The 21,240-nt window shown below is 40.7% G+C and overlaps 1 protein-coding gene across 1 annotated transcript; it reads left to right on the top strand.

Moving 5' to 3' along the window:
• The first annotated feature begins 18,721 nt into the window (after positions 1–18,721).
• Positions 18,722–19,571, top strand: LOC133780787 (uncharacterized). The gene is made up of 4 exons (XM_062220272.1): positions 18,722–18,770; positions 18,908–18,979; positions 19,224–19,333; positions 19,485–19,571. Exons 1-4 carry the CDS (start codon positions 18,722–18,724, stop codon positions 19,569–19,571), a joined length of 318 nt encoding a protein of 105 aa, XP_062076256.1.
• The last annotated feature ends 1,669 nt before the right edge of the window (positions 19,572–21,240 follow it).

Raw genomic sequence — 21,240 nt, 5'->3', positions numbered from 1 at the left:
AAAAAGATAAACCGACCAAAATGATGGGTTTGGGCACGAATGGGAGGGTCGCAACTCTGTTCTAGAGCGTTGCGACCCTAGGATGAAAAAGGGCCAAGGAGGCTCGGTCATGGGAGGGCGCCGCGGCGCCCAAGGCAAGGGCCGCGGCGCGTGTCTTGTTCAGCGTGGGCTTGGTTCTGTTTTGAGGCTAGGGCCGCAGCCCTTGGTTGCTCACATGAGTTTTTGAGGGTTTTAGGCTCGGGAAAGTGGTCTAGTGTGCTCGGGATTGGTTTCACCACCGTGCTTGGTGGAATTTGGATTCCAGGGAGTTAGTTTTATAACCGGAAACCTGTATTCGAGTATTAATGGAACCTTATACTTTGATTGTGAATAGGTGATAAAGGCTTAGGCTCGGGAATGGATCGTGCTTGAGGGGTGTTGCTCGTAATTCAGTAACTGTACAGACTAAAGGTAAGAAAACTGCACCTGGTTGAATATATGTGACGGGACTAAGGGCTCCCTATTGTAAATGCTTGAAAATATGGTATTATGCCATGCAAGCTATTTGGTGACCCAACGGCCTAAGGGTGCCAAGGGTTTCACTAGCGCACAGGGCGCGACTCGGCCACTGGTAGCTGATGACAACTTATTATGCATTGAGCTCGGTTTAAGCGGGCCGGAGTCAGTGGGTTAAACAGAGGGTGCAGCCTAAGTCGTCGGCCCTGAATATTATGTGATATGAGTGTAATATGTGATTGATTGTATCTTGAATCTAAATGTATGAGCTAAACATCTGTTGTAGATTATCTGATGTGAATATGTGCTTAGTGAATTAACTGTCTGCTATTATTGATTGAGTTGTATAAGATGTTTTCTTGCTGGGCCTTGGCTCACGGGTGCTATGTGGTGCAGGTAAAGGTAAGGGCAAATTAGACCAGCCTTGACTGGAGAGCTCAGCGAGCGGAATGTACATAGCCAAGTGCTCGGTCGCCACGGTTGAGGTCTAGGCAAGGACGTGAAACCTGAAGACTGTCTGGTTTTGCCTTAGTACGGGTAGTGAATACTCATGTACTTTTGGGAGTCTGTAAACTTATTTTAACTCTGTTTTCTTATGGGATCCCGTGTTTATAATAGTTTAAATATATGAAATGAGTCTTTTGAGATCAAAACCTTTTTAACCCTAGCTCTTACATGTTTAGTGACACGTTTTTTTAAAATAATGACTTGATTAGCAAGTCTTGCACCTTTATAAGTACACAGTGTAGCGGTCTTGGCTATCCAGGGCGTTACATTAGAGGGTGATGTTGGCTAACTGGCTGTAATGCCCCAAAATTCCTAATGAGGTTTATGGTTGGATTAGTGGGTCAGGAGGGCCATAATAGATTTATTATTCCATTGAATTATTATATGCATGTTTATGTGAATTATATTATTATATAATGATAAATGCATGCATATGGGTCCACATTTCATTATAAAGGCATTTTGGTAATTTGGCCCGTTGAGGGCATAATTGTATATTTTCATGCATGTTGGTGATTTATGGATGAGATCACATAATTATGTGGATATGTTCGAGCTATTCGGCATGAGACGATCTTAGAATGCAAGTTAGCGGTTTTGTCAAAACGAGGTCAATTATTGGGATATTTGGTAATGAGAATGATTATTTGATGATATATTGGGAGTTAGTGAGACCATGATGACATTCTGGACGTTTTGACTATTTTGCCCCGGGGACGTTTTTGGGACCCCGAGCATTAGGATTTACTTGAGGTTACTTAAGCTTGAAGTAACCTGTCAGAAGGAAAACTACACTCAAACACCTTTTCTCTTTCTCCCGTTATCCCTTTTTACTGTTTGTCGCATTTTCGAAGGAAACTTGAGTTTTAGGACTCAGATTCAAGCGAGGATCAAGGCATAGCGATTCTAGGAAAGATTAGAAGTATATTAATCGAAGGATTTAGCGAGAAACGACTAAATTTGAGGTAATTCAAGCTTTAAGTTTTGAGTTTCTAAGTTTTGAATTGGATTTTATGTGTTGATGAGTTTTTTATTTGTTTGGGCCTCGGGTTTTGTTGATTTTGGATCATTGGGATGTTTGGGAACTTTGATTTTTGGATTTAGAGATGTTTGAGTAGGTTTTTGAAAGGATTTAAATGGGAGAAAATGAAGGTTTTAGCAGGGTTTGTGGTCGGGCCGCGTCCCTGTTCTTGGGTGACGCGACCCAGGCTTGATGAAGGAGGTGGCTTGCTGTCTGGGTAGTTAGGGCTGCGGTGCTAGGCACAGGCAGAAGTGGGTTCGGCTTCTGTTTGGAGGTGGGCCGCAGTGCAAGTCTGGTGTGGGGCTGTAGCGCTTAAGGGCATTTTTTTTTCCAAAATTGTGTTTTAATCATGGGAACTCAAACCTTAGGCCTCAGGATCGTTCCTACTACCTGATTTAGTATGATTTGACGTCTCAGAGGCTAGGTCTTGGTCCGGGAACCTTTTATTACTCATTTTAGTGATGGGAGTTTATATTTGGTTATGACTAGGTGAGTGCTAAGGAAGCAAAGGGTCGATCGGTCTCAAGGGTCGTTCTTTTACTAATTCTCGCTCGAACCAGAGGTAAGAAAACTGCACCCCATATGTGACATGCATGGTTATTCATAAGGCATGTTGAGTGTTTAAATGTGGACATTGATTGCATATCAAATGCTTAGCAAATCTTGCTTACTTGTGAATGGCGCTGACTTATTAGTCAGAATCAGCAATGGTGTCAATATTAACTGTGAAGTTGTGACTTACTAGTCAAGTTCGGCAGTAGTACTGAGCACTGGTCATATAGTATTGACTTAAGAGTCAAGAATAGTTTTAGTGTGTTTAACGTAAGCCGAAAAGATTAGATATAATTGACATAAGCATTGAATGACTCATCATGATCATTAATGCCTGACCAACCCCATGTTCGATGAAAAACAAAAGCGCTTGTCTAGTCTAATGGCTAGTTACTAGAGCCAGAGCTAAAAGGCCCAGGTGACTACATCAGCACATGGATAAGGGTGTGGAACCCACATTAGTGACTCACTCATAAGTCACTCACTTGGTTTAAGCTAGTGACTCACTTATTAGTCACTCATTTGGTTTGAGCTAGTGACTCCATGGTCACTCATTTGGTTTACATTAGTGACTCCAAGGTCACTCATTTGCTAAGGGTGATGAACCCACATTAGTGACTTACACATCTGTCCCTCATCTATTTAGGGCTATAAACTCTGGATGATTATCATAATCATCATTTGAAATTATATACATGCAGTAATGAGTTTTCTTGCTGAGCCTTGGCTCACGGGTGCTATGTGGTGCAGGTAAAAGGAAAGAAAAGTTCACCCAGCCTTGAGTGGAGAGCTTAGGTGGCAATGTGTACATATGCGGCCGCTTGACCACCACGACCAAGGTGTTTCTCAGGGGAACTAAGGGTTAACCCAACATTTTGCCGCTTAGGTCGGCGAGTTGTAATTTTTACACTGTAATGACCATATTGGATTGTAAATAACTTGTAAATGCTTTTATGGGCTCATGTATAGTTTTATGTTTTAAATAAAATATATCATTTCCTTTTGATCGAGATTTTTCACCTTAGCCTATTAATAACACCTAGATGCACGTTTATAACCAAATGACTCGTTTAGCGAGTTAAGCGCGATTTAAAGTTCACAGTAACGGTCTTGGAGTTACCAGGGCGTTACACTAGCCCACCACTAACTTAATTCCTGCTCTATTCATATCGTTAGCCAACTCCCTGGAAATTTTCCTGGCACTATATAGCTGTCCCGGACCCTTTCGGCTTAAGGAATCTGCTACCACGTTGGCTTTCCCAGTCTGATAGAGGATCTCGCAATCATAATCCTTTACCAGCTCTAACGAACGTCTTTGCCTTTTGTTCAGATCCTTCTGGGTGAAGAAGTATTTTAAACTCTTGTGGTCAGTGTATATCTCACACTTCTCACCATACAAGTAGTGTTGACACACCTTCAGTGCAAAATCCATTGCTGCAAGTTCTAAATCATGTGTGGGGTACCTCTGCTCATACTCATTTAGCTAACGTAATGAATATGCAATTACCTTCCCTGTCTGTATAAGGACACAACCCAGGCCCTGCCTCGAGGTGTCACAATAAACCAAAAAATTGTCCTGGTCTGTATGAAGACTCAGAACTGGAGCGGTGATCAAACTCTTCTTCAGCTTCTGGAAGCTGTCTTAACACTTGTCTGACCATATGAATCTCTGATTCTTGCGTGTCAACTCTTTCATTGATGACACAATCTTGGAAAACCCCTCCACAAAGCGTCTGTAATAATTTTCCAATCCCAAGAAACTTTTGATCTCTGAAGCGTTCTTCGATCTTGGCCAATCTCTGACCGCCTCAATCTTCGCCGGATCCACCATAATTCCATCCTTACTGACTATGTGACCTAAGAAAGTCACTTATGGTAACCAGAATTCGCATTTCTTGAATTTCGCATACAACTTGTGTTCTCTCTGAACCTCTGTGGTACTAATCTGAGCTGCTGCTCTTGTTCTGTCTCTGACTAAGAGTATATCAGTATATCGTCGATAAAGACGATCACAAACCGATCCAGGTAAACTTTGAACACCCTGTTCATCAGATCCATAAATGTTCCTGGGGCATTAGTTAGTCCAAATGACATCTCCAAAAACTCATAATGCCAGTACCTGGTGTAAAATGTTGTCTTTGGTATATCCTTCTCCCTAATCCTCAGTTGATGATAAGCAGATCGAAGATCTATCTTGGAGAATACCGTCCTACCCTACAGCTGATCAAACAGATCATCAATCCTTGGCAAAGGATACCTATTCTTGATAGTCAACTTATTCAGTTCTCTATAATCAATGCACATCCTCATAGAACCATATTTCTTCTTCACGAAAAGAACTGGTGCACCCCATGGTGAAAAACTAGGCCTGATAAAACCCAAGTCTAGTAACTCCTGTAGGTGAACCTTTAGTTCCTCCAGCTTAGCTGGAGCCATCCTATAAGGTGCCCTCAAAGCTGGCTTTGTCCCTGGCACCAATTAAATTACAAACTCTATCTCCTTGTGTGGAAGTATCCCTGGCTGATCTTCTGGAAACACATCCAGAAACTCACAGACTAATTGTTAGGAAAAATAATATTGCTTCAATGGAAATGGTAAGATAATATTACAACTCTAGACAATATATTACAAATAAATATTGATTGATTAAAAAGTGTTACAACTCTATGACAAAAAATACATGTAAATATAAAGAAAGAGGTGGAAAATGATAGAAATAGAAAATACAACTCTAAGACAAAATATACAAATAAACTAGAAGTAGTAGAATGAAAAGATATAGATGAGATTACAACTCTAAAACAAAAGATACATGTAAAAGAGTGAATAATAGAAGAAAAGAAAAGCAATAGAATAAAAGAACAAGAATAAGAACAATGAACAAAGAACTCTCACTCACACAACCAAAGTGAAGAGTATTGGGGATCACCAACTTGAACAAGGTTTGAAACATTTGTCCAAAAGTTTATTTCCCCCTAACTCAAGCACTAAGGGATCTCTCACAGATTATGGAAATTCTTTCTAGAATAATCAAGCCTCAAGGTGTTTCTATCCAAGTGCTCTAGTGGATAGAAATGTTGTGTCTTACAAGTGAGCATTAGGCTCCTATTTATAGAGTTTTGAGACACCCTTTGAATTTCAAATTCCACCAACCCCTATGGCTATTACCAATGATTAATTGGATGTTTTATGGAATTGAAATAGAGATTTGGGAGTTACTTGGTTGTTGGAAACGTTCAAAATTGGATAAAAACCGAAATTCAAAGAAGTTGTTAGCCACTAGGGCCGCGGTGCTTGTTCCAGGCACCGCGGCCCTCAGTCAAGTTCAACAACAAATTTTTCAGTTTTTTCCAAAATGTTCCAATTTATTCCCACTTGATTTTGTAACTTCCACACACAATATGTGAGTTAAAATCACACCTCTATCAGCCATTTCTCATATGGCTTTAAGAAATTCATCTCAATATTGTGTAATAACAAATCTACACAATAATGGGTGATATTTAGGAGTTACAAATTTGTGATGAATTTGTAACACCAAATATGTTACATATTTGGATATTTCACATATATCCAAATAATGTAACTCTCTATTATATGTTACAATATGTGACACTCTATGTCACATTTATTTAATCTAAAACATTATATTATAAAATAATATAATATTACATTATATTATAAAATAATATAACACTAATCTGGTTTGTTTTGGTCCCACTGGCATGACCTGGGTGGTATCCGCCACATTAGCTAAGAACCCTATGAACCCTCCTTGCAATAGGTCTCTAGCTCTAAGTACATATATTATAGGTATACGGGGTCAATGCACAGTGCCAATGAATACAAAGGGTCCTCACCCTCAGGCTCAAAGGTTACCATCTTTTTCTTGCAATCTATCGTTGCCCCATACTTCTCTAGCCAATCCATACCCAGAATTATATCAAAATCAGCCACCACCAACTCTACCAAGTCAACTGACAACTCCCTACCATCCACTTTAACTGCTAGTGATCTAACACATCTCCTGGAAACCACTAACTCCCCAGTAAGCAGCATAGTACCAAACCCCACAGGATAAAAGTCACATGGCCTACACAATCCATCTATAATCCTACTAGCAACAAAAGAGTGCGTAGCACCCGAATTAATCAAAATAGTATAGAAGGTTCCAGCGTTAGAAAGCTGACCTATAACCACCGAGGGACTAACCTCGGCCTCTTCCTGGGTCAAGGTGAACACCCGAGCTGATGTCAGGTTGCCCACCTTCTTGGGCTCTTCCTTTCTGGCTCCCTGACAGTCATTCCTCAAATGCCCTACACTGCTACAAAAAAATCAAGCCTTTGCCCAACATTCCCCAATATGGAACCTCATGCACTGAGCACACTCTGGGAATGCTTTCCAAGTCTCACCGCCACCCTGGCGTCCTATCTGAATACCTTGTGGCCTTCTATCTTGCTCTGAAGCTGAAACTATATCTGGAGTCTTTCTCTTTTGGTCGTTGGGGCCTCCGCCCCTACCAAAACCTGTAAATGGAGGTCCCGGCCTCCTAGAATCCCTTATGGCCGCATTCTTATGCTAGATCTTGTTCTATGCGCTTTTTACCGTGATCGCCCTCTCCACAGCCTGTGCATAGGTGGTCACTCCTGACACAGTAATGATGCAGACATCTCTGGCTATCATAGGTTGTAGCCCCTGGGGAAACCTCTTTCTTTTGGTCCCATCAGTGGGCACCAGATCCCCGAAAAACTTTCCAATCTATCAGACTTCAAGGCGTAGTCATTTACTGTCATGTTACCCTGAAGTAACTTGCTGAACTCTTCAGTCTTCGCAGCTTTAACTGTGTCATTGTAGTATTTCTCATTGAACAGGGTTCTGAACTCTTCCCATTCCATAATGTTTACTACTATGGTCTAGGATACCACCTCCCACCATATTCGGGCATCCTCCCGAAACATGTAAGTGGCTCAGGATACTCTCTCATTACCACCTACCCTTATGAAATCCAGGATGGTGGTTATCATGGTCATCCACTGTTCAGCCTTTAATTGATCTGAGCTGCTCTAAAAAATTGGAAGGTGTTGTTTTCGGAACCTCTCATACAGGGGTTCTCATCTATCTCCCCATGCCGAGGGTTATACTACTACTGATACCTCTGGCTGTGATACTGTCGGCACTGCAGGCTGTGGGTTCCTTGTTGGAACTTGTTGTTGTCTCAAGAGGCAAATATCATCTTCCTGCCTCTCTAACCTGGCTTGCATATTAGCAAGCGCCTGTCGCCAGTTTTCTGGAGCTGGCGGTGGGGCCTGGCCTTGGTCATTCTCCTCCCTGGCCTATATCTCTTGGCCAGCCAACCTCTCTGATCTTCGAGGAATCATACTAATATCTAACCCACTCTGCAGTGATCAAATCTGTCGTTAGGTAAGTAAAAACTATGCCTCTTGCTGCCCGATGGTCAAAGATCAAACAGATGCAATGTTAATAAGCATGCCAACACATAATATACTCAATCATTGTGCTAATAAGCACTTCATGATATTCATAAGCAAATAACGATGTTAATAAGCATTCCTGGCATTCATAAGCAATTAACGATGCAAATAAGAATGTCCAAACATTTATACATGCACAACAATGTTAATAAGCCTATTCTTTAATTCCTGCCAGTATTAACAGTGCTAATAAGCATTTCCTAGCCTATATGCAAATAACGACGCTAATGAGGGCGTTTTAACCTACATGTCCATATAATAACGCCAATAAGTGGTTCCTTTGCAATTCACAAGCAATAATAATGCTAATAAGCATGTTTTTTTATAATTCATGCAACAATCAAGGGCCAAGCCCTATCAGATTATCTCATGCTCCCTAATCATGCATGCATATAAGGCATTTATATCCTATTTATGCAGTTAAACACATAACCATATAAATAGTTATCGAACCCTGAGTCAAGTTTGTCTTTAGTGGCGAGTGTACATGCTCGGCCAGTCTTCAGGAGCCCCTAAACCTTGGCAGCTCTGATACCAAGTTATAACGTCCTCCTAATCCAGGACCATTACACTGTGTACTTTAAATAGTGTCAGACTTCCTAATCAAGTCATTTGGTTATAAACGTGTAACTAAGTTTAACGTCAAAGGTTAGGGTTAAAATTTTTGGTAAAGGAACTGTTGACTTTTCATTTAAATGTTTCATACATACATGAGATCCCAAAATATTACAAAAAAACGTTAAAAAGGGTGTATATATATCAAAAGTTACAATTGGCCGACCTAAGCGGCAAAATCAGGGATACAACACTAGTTCCTCTGAGATATCCTCAGCCGTGGTGGACGAGCAGCTGCATATGTACACACCGCCACCGAAGCTCTCCAACTCATGGCTCTCCAACATATGTACACACATAAATCATAAACATAACACTATATAATAATCATATACTATAAAACATATATCATAACTCTAACCCATGATCATGGTAATCTTGGGGTTTGCTATCCAAGCAACTATAAGCCCCAAGCAACATAAAAACATTGGGGTTTGCTAACTAAGCAACTATATGCCTCAAGCGACATAAAAGCGTTGAGATTTGCTAGCTAAGCAACTATAAGCCCCAAGGACTACAAAACATATTCATATATATACTATAACATAACATAACATATCATAACATAAACATATTATAACATAAGCATATTAGAACATATAAGCATATAAAATCTATCCTGTTTTCCTTACCAAAATAGGGATATTTGAGAACAAGAGCGGGATTAGAACACTCTTAAAACCAAAAGTAAGAATGGTGTGTTTCTAAACAAAATAGATGAAAATAAAACTAATCCACCAAAGAAGAAACTAACCGAGAAGAACCTTAAATCAAATAACTTAAACACCTAAAAACAAAACCATAAACAAAAGTTAGGATCTGAAAGAAACTTAAGGAAAACTAAGGAATCATAAAGAATATAACTTATGAGTAATATTACCTTTGATGAACTAGAATCGATCTACACCTTAATATTGAAAACACACTTTATCTCACTACCTAAGTGTTTATAAAGCTTAAGATAATAAAGCTTTTATCCCCAAAACCCTAGTGTATCTCTCTATAGAAATCCTATCAACTTGAAGGCTCTGAACACAGCTTGAAGAATGAAGGAAAATAGCTGAGTACTAGATCTTATTTATAGAGTTCTAGGAATGAAAATATCTTCTTTTTAGCTTGAATAAAATAATGAATATTAAATGAAAAATAATTGAATATTCGGTCAACATATGCTTAAGACTCGGTCAAAAAAACGTTCAGAGGCAAGTCAAGAGGTTAAGGGATGAATCAAGCTTGGATTCCTAAGAGTTCGAAAAACCATTCCTAGGGCTGATATATCACCCACCCTAGGCAATATATCGCCTGAACCTATATCCCGAGTGTTAGTGGTTTCGTTCGTACGAAGTCAACGTGTTTTCCGTATTTCCCGTGCTGCGATATATCGGCATACGTAGATATTTTAAGCACATTTTTGCACAAATTTAGGATAATTAGAGTTATTAATAAGGTTTGACTGAGTAATACGTGATTCTAGCAGATCTGGAAGGTTCTAGAGCTTCTAAAGACTTCTATTATTGAATTATCCATTTAAAATGCTTAAATCCTTAAATAAACAAGATTATGACAAGTGTCATGCTCTTAATGGCTCTATCTAAACCTTAGGTTATAATAAATAATATATATATGACCAGCAATATTAATCAAACCTTATGTTATAATTAATATTTCTAAACTATAGGTTAAACTTATAAAATCCATAAATATTGCTACGAGTGTCCTACTTAGTCCCAGTTTGAACCAAAATCCACGAAATCTAAAATACTACAAACTACTATCTAGCTAGCTAAGTAAACATTATGGGACTCTACAAATAACCTACTCATGCATGCATAAAATTATAAATAAATGATCATTGGATCACTCTGGGGCCTGCTGCCCTGAATAGTGGACCATAGAGTCAACCCCGACTCCTGTGCCCTAGCTACGTGACCATAGAGTCACCTTGGGCCTCTGCCTTTAGCTTTGAGGAACTAGCCATAGAGCTAGTCCAGCGTACCTAGCGCTTTAATGTTTCAATGACCATAAGGTCGACCAATGTAATAGTACATTCTTTTTTGGCCTGAGCCTTTCGACCAGCGCACAACGCGCTATTGCTGCCCTTGAAAAATAAGTGAAGCCCTGAGCCAGGTGTTCAAATACAGATGCAGATAAGAATACTTCAGACAATACAAGTATGCATACATATTAATCATATGATACCATCAATTAAATGTAAACATAATGGGGCCAAGCCCTAGCTACATAAACCATGCGAACAATCATGTAACACTTAGCTAGAGATGGAATATTCAAGTATGTTTAATCAACAAGCGCAGTCATAACTCAAACACGTACATTTTCAGGGGCCCGAGTCCTATCCATAATTATAATCAACAATCGAGCCAAGCCTTAATCACATATATCACGTATTAGGTGCAATTTTCTTACCTCGGGTCCGAGTATAGCGTAATAATAAGAACGACCCTCAAGCACAATCTCAGTTCTGAGCCCCTAGCAATAACCTAGTCATAACCATAATATAGGATCCCATCAATAATGAGCAAATAAAGGCTTTTGAACTGAGTCCTATCCTCTAGGATGTCAAATTCTACTAAACCGGGTAGTAGGATCGATCCCGAGCCATTAGGGTTTAGTTCCCGCACTCAAAAACCCATATGGGGCTCAAATCCCCTTAAGTGTCGCGACCCCAAGCACCTGCGCCACGGCTCACCCAAGTCAGAGGCCCCAGCCTCTCTTTTCACTGGGCATATGCCTCGGTGTAGCCTTACAGGCCCCGCGATGTACCCTCGCATCAGACACCTCCCCTGTCCTCTAGGTTCAAGAAGGTCGCGGCACCCCACGAACAGGGCCGCGACCCCCCCTATGAACCCAGAACTCTCTAATTTTTCTTCAGCAAAACTCAATCAAAACCACCCCAAATCAATTCTAAAACCACAAGTAAATCCCCATAACTGATTAAGCAAAATACGAGCAACAAAACCTAACTTAAAACCTGATTGAAAACCCATCAAAACTCAAGTTCACAACCTTGAGCCACAAGACTCAAGAACAACCGAACTAACACATAAATTCAATGGAAAATATAGTCTAAAGCTTACTGTAATTATGATTTAAGTCCTCCTAACTATAGCTAATCCAATCACAAGTTTAGGCCTTCAATTCCCCCAAGGTTTCAGCCAAAAATTCACCATAGTTCCCAAGAAATTCACTTAGAAAAATTGAGAGAGAATGAGAGAGAGAGTCGGTTGGGAGCTGAGTATTTGAGTGTGTTTTGAGTTTTTGTTTGTTTCTTAAGGCTTAAGTAATCTTAAGCTAATCCTGAGGCTCGAGGTGCCAAAAACGTCCCTGAGGACAAAATGGTCAAAATCCTCGGTATTCCCACCTAATCTCACTGACTCCAAAAATATCATCAATTATTCATTCCCGTTACTCGATAACTCGATAACGTGCTAGATACCCAAAATACCCCTTGATTCACCCCAAGTCGGGTATTAGGTATCGTTGTGACCTTCTCGCCAACTTGCTCCCTAGGATCGTCTCGTGCTAAGTAACCCAAATAAACCCACATAATAATGTGGTCTCTCACATATATCACATATATACAATTATGCCCATAATGGGCCAAATTATAAAGATTGCCCTTCTAATAAGAAACGGGCCCACATGCATATTTAATACCCTTAATCATGCATATCAAATTATATTATCATATAACTCACATAATTACACACAAACATAACTCATATAGGCATATAATTCCATATATTGCCATCCTGGCCCCATAATCAAGGCCCTAAGCCTTATTAGGTAATTTGGGACGTTACAAAGCCTAAAGGCTAGAAAGGGCGAGGTTGACTCGGATGCCTATCCTGAACTATTGTAAAGTTCGGGGCAATGAGAGTGCACCCACGCGAGAGTGGGGCGATTATTATCAGTTTAAAAGAATCCCAGATATCTAGGGAAAAAGTTGCCAGTTGCCTGAAAAGGTGATATTTTTGGGATATGTGCATTGAAACCCTAACCTTAAACCCTATTTCTTAAGCTACATGAAACCTATGACCAAAATACCCTATTACCTGAAAAACTCTATTTTAACATGTTTTTACCAAAAAAAAAAAAAATTGTGGTCTAAATCGTGATTCTAATCATACCAAATCTACCCAAACCAAAAATTTTCCTAATGCAAGAGAGAAGCCTTAAAAATCAGGTAAAATCCAGAAACCTATTCTCAGGAACAAATGAAACACGTAAAGGGAAAAAAATATACATATACCAGAGGAAGATCAGAGAACTTACGCAAAGTGGACTGTGGATGTGAAAAAATCGTCGACTAAAGAAGCCAAAGTAAGAATGATCTCATGGAGTCAAAGGTGCCGAGGTTACTCTGTTTCTTTGGTCTGGAAAACATGCAACAGGAAGAGCTTTGGTTCGTGTTTCTATTTTTGAAAGAAAAAATGCAAGTGAATGAATAAGGAAGAAGAATGGGTATATATATATATACCCCAGACGGGATGTCAAAAGTCGCATGGATCTGGGGCCTTAATTTGGATTAAAAGAGGATCCTAGGGATCACGTTTTATTCTCGAAGTATGGCGGTAAAAAGAATGTGAAGGGACGTGCGCAGAGAAAAGAGTACTCGAGTACTCTTGGTGTGCAATCCTCAGTGACACGTGTTCGCACTTAAGTGTAGTAGGTGCCACATTTTTCGAAAGTGGAGTTCAAAAGTTTCCTTCTCAGAGGATTCGAACCAACACTTTTGAGGGGGCAAAATGTTACTCCAAAATTTTGAGAATGAACAAATGAGCCTCGAAATGTAGGCTAGTAAAGTGTAAGCTTGAAAATAACAAGAATAAGCTGAACACTTGTATAAATAGGCATAATTCCTGATTTGTTGTTGTTGGCGATCGAGCACAAGTTGAAAGCCTCGAGCTTAAGTTTCAAGCTCGAAAGAAAGAATCTTCTCCAAAGCATGTAGGTATTATTCGAGCCTTAGTTGCAGGCTCAAAGGTATTGGTCTCCAAATAATCAGTTCGAAAAAACCGCTAAGTGAGGGGGAGGCTGACTAGAATAACGAACTTGAAATCTTGGTAAATCTTGAAAGCGCATTAACCTTGCATTCGAGATCATCAACACGTTTTGCACACGACAGCTATTAGGAAATTCCTATTTCTTAGGGATTTGTAGTGTTTATCAGATATTAAATCCCAATTATCATGGGATATTATGTAATTAATGTATATATTTACATTTATGTCAAATTTGAATAATTGATTGTAACTTTCCTGAATCAGTGGAAGATATTCTCCTAACCAGGTCTATAAATAGCCTGGTATTTTTCATTTGTGGGCACACACAAAATTATACTGAGAATACTCTGCCGAATTGCTCTGAAAAAGCTTTGAGAGAATATCAAGATCAATAATCTTGACTCATGGACTAGGCAGATTTTAACGGCTGAACCACATAAAAGTTCTTGTGTTCTTTCTAAAATATTATTCCGTGCTCTTCAAAATTAAGTTGATGAAAAATGGCGTCAACAGTACGCTTGGAGGAATTGATCACAACGTGGAGGGCTGTTGGTGCGTGATTCTTCGACTAAAGTTCTCGGGAGGTAGTGCCCTTGGAGGAAGGACTTCTCCCATGGTGGTGAATGATGATGAGAATTGAACTTGGCTCTTGTGTCGCCTTAAATAGCTTCCTAGAGCCTTAATCATTCTTAACTTATGCCACGAGTCATTTGGTGAAAACACAAACAACATTTACCCCTAAGTCTTCACTCATCTTCGGGTATAGTGGAGACTTAATAAAATAGTTGTCATTCCATTAAGAATTTTTCCTCTGGTCGTGACTGCTGGGTATCCTCAAGGACTGGCATTTCCAGATAGGCGGGTGCCATGTGTTGGCTCCCCATTCTTGGGTCCACCAATCAATGTTATTTAATGAGGGGTATTTTCCCTGCCCGAGACTTCCTTTCACCTTTTCGAGTACGATTTATGCCTCAATTTTTGTGACTGTTGGATCATGCTCGAGTACCTTCTCACTAGGAGATCAACTGTTGGGGGGTAGGTTAATTTTTACCCACGTTTAAGGTTCTGGATTTAAATATTGTGCCCTTACCAATTTCCTTCATTTTTTCATTTGCACCAAAACTCTTTGTTTCTCTAGAGTGCTAAACCCCTTTCTTTCCCAAAGAAAACCATTCACAATTCCCCCCATTTTTGTTCGTTAAATCTAGATAACTAGGGAGAATACAGGTAATTCTGGGTTAATCAAACTCAATACATTCACGTACGGGCTCGTCTCAACACATACCTTCTGTAACAACCAATATTTTCATACTAGATTTTCATATAAATCAAAGTTTTCAATACAAAAAATGTACAAGTTTTCAAATTTAAGAAATGGTAAAGAAGAATGATTTTTAAAGCACGAATTTATGATATTAATGAGATTAAAGAGAGAGAGACACTTAAGTATTCAAGTATTGGACCCAAATTCCTTATAAATTCAATTGAGGATTTTTATAAAATTGAGATAGTTTTATTGAAGGGCTTATTTGAAAAGAATTTTAATATTTTGTGTCTAAATGTAATTTCAAGAAATATTAAAAAAGAAGACCTCAGCCTTATTTTACCATAGCCTCTCTCTCTCTCCTCATATTTTTCTTTTTCTTTCTCTCTCCTCTTCCTCTTTCTCTTTCTCCCTCTCCCTTTTCACTCTTGTGTGCTACTATTGCCTGACGACCAACGATCACTTTCTGGCCACCATATATAGACACGCACCTGACTAGAATGTTTAGAGGCCACTAAACTATAGCGACCGCGCGGGCCTCTGAACCTCATTAGCTGGTTAAGCACCTCAACCAGTCGATTGAAGTTCGACCACCGCGTGACTTCAAAGTTGCGATCTGGCCACCTTGGGCATCAGCTAGTTGATATGTCACCACCATCGTGTCCTGATGTTGTGGGCTTCAAAACCCAATAAAGTTTTCCCACATCTACTCTAGTTGGGTGGCAGGCCCACCACGAGCCACCGCGATCCACCGTAGACTAATAGTCAAAACTTAGTTTTCGAGGTTTCAGAGTTCGTTTTGGCTTCAAAAATCATCGTTTAACTCGTTTTGAAACCCCGATCATTGCGGTATAAGTTCTTTCAACAATATGTTGTGATTTTTAAATATTGTGATTAATTGGAGTAATTCTTATTATGTGTATTTATAGTATATTTATATATTCTTGATGCACTAAATATTTTTTTATAATTATACTGGTTGTCTGAGATTATATATATTTGATACAAGTTTTGATTTTGGGATTGTCCATTTTATAGCTGCTATGCTGTCCAATTTTCTAGAAAATAATGGGCACTTAATAAATTGTATGAAGATATATATATATATAATTAATTATCTATTAATATGGAAATTATAATGAATAGTTAATTTTAATAATTTATTTTTATTATTTCGTTAATTTAATCAATAATATAGTTATATATGTGTAAATTGTGATTGATAGTAAAACTATTATTTAATAGTTATTAGTGTGTATTAATATTTTGGTTAATATTTGAATACTAAGATAATATAAAATATTATTTTCTTACTGTTATTGATATTTGTAAGATCATAGAATTTTGTAGAAATTATATTTATTATATCAATGCGATTGATTTTATGGCTAATTAATAGTATTATAAATATTTATATTTATGTTATTATCATTATATTGATTATTATAATTTTATGTTAAAAATATAATTTTTATATTTAAATAAATACATACTGTTATCCTCATTTCCTAGAAGGGCTTTGGGCCTTCGCCCTGGCCCCCGGTCAGGGGACCGACTCGGCAGTTGGGCCTGGCCCAGGGACTCCGGACTGGGCCCGTTTGGAATGGTCCGGGACGTCCCTCCGGGTTCATCTTCAGCTTGGACGGTTCCGGCAATGTCCGGAGCGCCCGGAGCGTCGCGGCCTACGCGTCCCTGTCCCGGTGCCTGGTGTTGTCCGGGCCCGAAGTGAATGTAGCGGGCCAAAGGTAAACGGACCTGGATCACCTCCTTCCCAGTTGAAGGGCCAGGCGTCCAGGATCCTGAAACCGCCTCATTACGCGTGGGCGTTGTCCCCCCACTTTTCGCCTGCAGAAAAGGTTGCCTTGGGATTGTCCACTGGTGTGTCAAGACTACGCCGCCAAAGTGCCCTGACCAGTCTTGTCTCCTGAATCAGCCTCGTGACTCGAAGTGGTCAGAGCCAAAGTGCCGTTTTGTCGGGCGAAGGCTTGTGTCTCAGGTCAACTAATTGGGCCTTAGCTGGTTTGAATTTTGTGTATTGTATACCTTTTTATTTTGGGCCTCCACTAGAAAGGCCCCTTGTGCACGTTCCTCTGATGGGCCCGGGTCGGATCTGCCCAGACCCAGTGTCCCCCTCAGCTTATAAATATAAGCTGTAGAACAACGTAAAAAAGAGGAGGAAAAAGAGGCAGAAACTCTGTTCAGATATAGTTAGAAAACTCCATTGTAAAAACTTCTTCTAGCTCTAATATATGGACTCGTGGACTAAGGCTAGTTAACGCCCCAACCACGTAAAAACCTCGTGTTGATCTTCCATTTTCATTATTATTACTAGTAAATATCATTCATTTATATAGTTGCCGAAAATCTCGGTTAACAGTTTGGTGCTTTCATTGAGAGCTGAAGGAAGCTAGCGCCAACGTCAGGCCTTTTTCTACGATGGTGAACACGCGTCACACTACCTTCGACCCTACCAACCCAGAGCAGGGTAACGGAGACCCGCTGCCTTCTCAGCACATTCCTCAAGACCTGCCTGAAGACATGCCTCCTCAGACGTCTCACCAAGATGAGTCGCAAGATTACGAGGGTGAGGCAGAATACGAAGTAGAAAACGAAGAAGAGTACTACGAGGAGGAGAACGAGGGGGAGTATCACGATGAATCCGCGGACCCCGGGATCCCTCGCGACGATCAGCAAGACTCAGAGGTGACTAGACTAAGGCAGCAGATCCTGGATCAGGAAGCCATGATGGCTGAACAGGCGGAGGCACACCGCCAGGTGCAAGAGTCTCTGCGAGCCCTGCAAGCACTGATGGCCGCGCGGGGCCCGGAAGCCAACCCCATGGTTGGCCCGCAACCAGAAACGCAACAACCCGCTCCCCAAGAGCAAGCCAGGGGCCCCAGGGGTGCTAGTCCGATCCGTCCCCCAGAGCCTTTTCTCGACGCAGCTCAGAAAGTCCTGGACAAGGAGAGACGGAGGACCCGGGAGAAGACCACCCCCGTCGAGAAAGCCGGGGCACGTTCTCAGCCGTTACCTAGGAAAGAGAAGGTACGCCCCGTCCCAAGACGAGGCCACCCAATCGATCCGCAAGGAGCGCGGCCACAGAACGGGCAGCCCCGGCACGCCCCAGGGGCGAACGGGCAGGAAAGGTCTTTGCACCCAAGTTCCTCGGTCAACAAGAACCGCTGGGACCGGTCTCGCCGCGAGGATCGTCACGCTCTCAGCTCAGGGGACCACACTTCCCGGGTGGATCTACGTGACGGACTGGATGCCCGGAAAGAGCGGGCCCGCAAGGAAAAAATCCTTCCTCGAGACGGCGACCTCAGGAACGACATCAATGACAGGAGGAATGAGAGAATCCCCCTAGATGATAGCACGGCCAAGCAGCTCATGGAGCAAATGGCCGCATTAAAAAAGGTCACTGACCGCTTGGTCCGCAAGTAGGAAGGCGCGGACACTGACTCTGACGAAGAGGATAAAGAGCCGTGCGCGAGGCACATCTTGGACGCTGTACTGCCCAAGGGGTTCAAGATGCTGAGCCTCACCGCCTACACTGGAAGCACAGATCCCAGGGATCATCTGTCCCGGTACAACCGACTCATGACCGTGGCCCACGTCAGCGACAACGGCAAGTGCCTCTGCTTCTCCATCACGTTGACTTTGCTCAGATTATTCATTTCTTTTGGTAGATGTCTAAAGATGGTTGTCACAGTCCTCTATTATTCTCACATATTCTTCTGATATAATCTTAATGCACTTTGGTATATTATCTTGGTTTTATGCTGTTGTTAGTACTAAAAGTATTTTCTGATGCAGTCAAAACTCAGAGCTGAAGAAGTAAATAGGGCTGCAATGGAAGCTCAGAGAAGAGAAGCAAAAGAGGCTGCTGAAAGGGAGGCCAATGAAGCGTCAAGCCAGGCTCCTGTTCAGAAGTAAGCTTTAGGATTGCAAACTAAAGCCAAAACCAAGGAATCTGAATTTGAAAAACCAATAAATTCAGCATCAGCAGGTAATTTGGCTACCAGGCAAATATAGCAACCTTGTACTGATCTATAAATATAATGATTTGCCCTTTTATCTAAAAATCTAGTTTAGCCCTAGTTTTCACAAAGATCAGCTAGGTTTTGGCAATAGTTCATTTTTGACACTCCACTGTATTCCCCTCTGTTTTTTTTTTCAGTTTATTCATGTTCTCTGTACTATTTTAAGAATTTTTCTGTTATCTGATGCGTGAAAGGGGTTATTGGTGGTAGGTGACATTACTAAAGCTGCAGAAGCTGCACTAAAGTTGGAGCGTGAAAGATTAAAAAAGTTGGAAGACTTGGATGAAGGAAACAAGGCATTAGGATTGAATGTAAATAAGGTTTGCTCTCTATATTGTAATTCATATTTATTTGAAAATTTTTAATCTCTATTTGGTAACTAGAAACTAGTATTTTTGTTTGGGATTTTCTTGCAGCATTCTTATAGAGTTTAATTGTTTAAGTATATTAAGCTTTAGTTTATCTTGACAGGAGCTTTCTACTGGTGTGAAAAAGTTATTGAGGGAATCGTCTGGCCAGTACAGCGACTTCAGTATTCTTTCCTCTTTAAATTCTTAGGTAAATCATGTAACTTACTATTTGTTTAGTAGGATAAATGTTTTTATATATATCTATAATATTTTAGGTGAAAATTTATGATCTTTAAGAAAGTGTTAGATGGCACTAGATGCATTAGATCAATCCATATATGTTGTTTCAGGTTCAGATCACTTCCTGGACTTGTCAACCAAACCCAAAGGGATATCGTAGAATGTAATGTCTGCTTTGATTAGCCTTTTCATTCTTCCTTTTTATACACATTACTGTATTGAAGTCATAGGCTGTCTATGATTTTTCATGCTTACGTTTGACACTTCTATCAGATAATAGTACATATTCTTTGATTGCTTGATTGATGCTTTAGAAAGTATAATATAGATATATTTAATAAGAGCTAATAATTTCATTAATGCAACATGGATGACTATAGCTGCCACTTTAATAAGTTCTAATCTTCCAATTTTATCAGATACTATATTGTGCAGTGACATAATATATCAAGTGACCGATTACACACATGCATAGGCACACACTGACACCTATACTTGGATTGATTGATAAAATCTTATAATTTCATTACTTCCAACATAGAAACCTAGTGTACGCCTTGATTTTCCCACGGGCTGATTAGCAGGATGAGCCTCGGACTAATCAGGTTTAGTCCGAGGTGCCCACAGGACGAAGATCCTATTTCCAGGGCGGATCTTCTCAGCTCGAGAGGGGCATCTGAAGGCCACGCCAGGATAACAGCTCGTAATACGAGCTGTTCGTGTCACGGGGAGCCCAGGAAGCTCTGAGCCTTTATGAAGTCAGCGCACGCAAGATAAACGTGCATATATTTGACATCACGTGTCTGATATCCCCCTGACTTCTCAGACACGCAGTAGGAACGTGCATGTCAGGCACCCACGGATGGGTTGGACCGTGCGGCCCATTATCTCCTTCCATGCTGATTAGACCACACTTATGTGTCAGGTTTAGGAATTAATCATGAATGCCACAGTGTTGGTATGACAAATGGTAAGGTCACGGGATGACCTCCCTACCAACTTCCAGGTGCCTTCTCCTATAAATATGGAAACCCTGGGAGTTGATAGGGGTTGGAAAAAATAGTCTCTGAAGAGATATATACTTTGTAAACCAAATACCCAGAAAGGATGAATAATATTGACTAGTGGAGTAGAAGGATTTTAACCTTTGAACCACTTAAAAACGTGTCTTGAGTCACCTAGTTCATTATATAAGATTTGATATCTGTGACGGTTCTACTTTGAGTGCTAATCTCTTTATCTTCTTCTCTTAATTATCTGTTGCCGAAGAACCGCGTCAACAGTTTGGTGCTTTCATTGAGAGCAAGTTCGATTAGTACTACCGCAGACATCCAACTATGGTGACCACTCGATCCAGGCATGGCAACGATACAGAACAGCATGATGGGCAGGAGGCCCACCAGGTTGCCATCCCTGATGAGCAAGCTCCTGAAGTCCAGCAGAGGCCAGGAAAGCAGCCGGCGGGCCAAGACGACACTGGTAGTTCAGCGCCCCGGCCGCCTAATCCGAATCCATGTTATTATTCTGCGGTGGAGATGGAGAATGTTCAGCTGAGGAGCCAGTTAGCAGCAGCTGGTCAGCAAATCCAGGATATTCTGAGCCGACTACCCCCTCTCACAACCAACGGTAACGTTGGA

Source organism: Humulus lupulus, chromosome 1, assembly GCF_963169125.1.
Source record: "Humulus lupulus chromosome 1, drHumLupu1.1, whole genome shotgun sequence".
In the NCBI taxonomy this organism is placed as follows: domain Eukaryota; kingdom Viridiplantae; phylum Streptophyta; class Magnoliopsida; order Rosales; family Cannabaceae; genus Humulus; species Humulus lupulus.
This window is presented reverse-complemented; position numbering and strand designations above follow the sequence as displayed.

Coding starts and splice junctions, on each gene's coding strand:
- LOC133780787 (XM_062220272.1), top strand. CDS start 18,722: ATGCACTTTGGTATATTATCTTGGTTTTATGCTGTTGTTAGTACTAAA. Junction 18,771..18,907: donor TGCTGTTGTTAGTACTAAAA/GTATTTTCTGAT, acceptor TTCAGAAGTAAG/CTTTAGGATTGCAAACTAAA. Junction 18,980..19,223: donor AATAAATTCAGCATCAGCAG/GTAATTTGGCTA, acceptor TATTGGTGGTAG/GTGACATTACTAAAGCTGCA.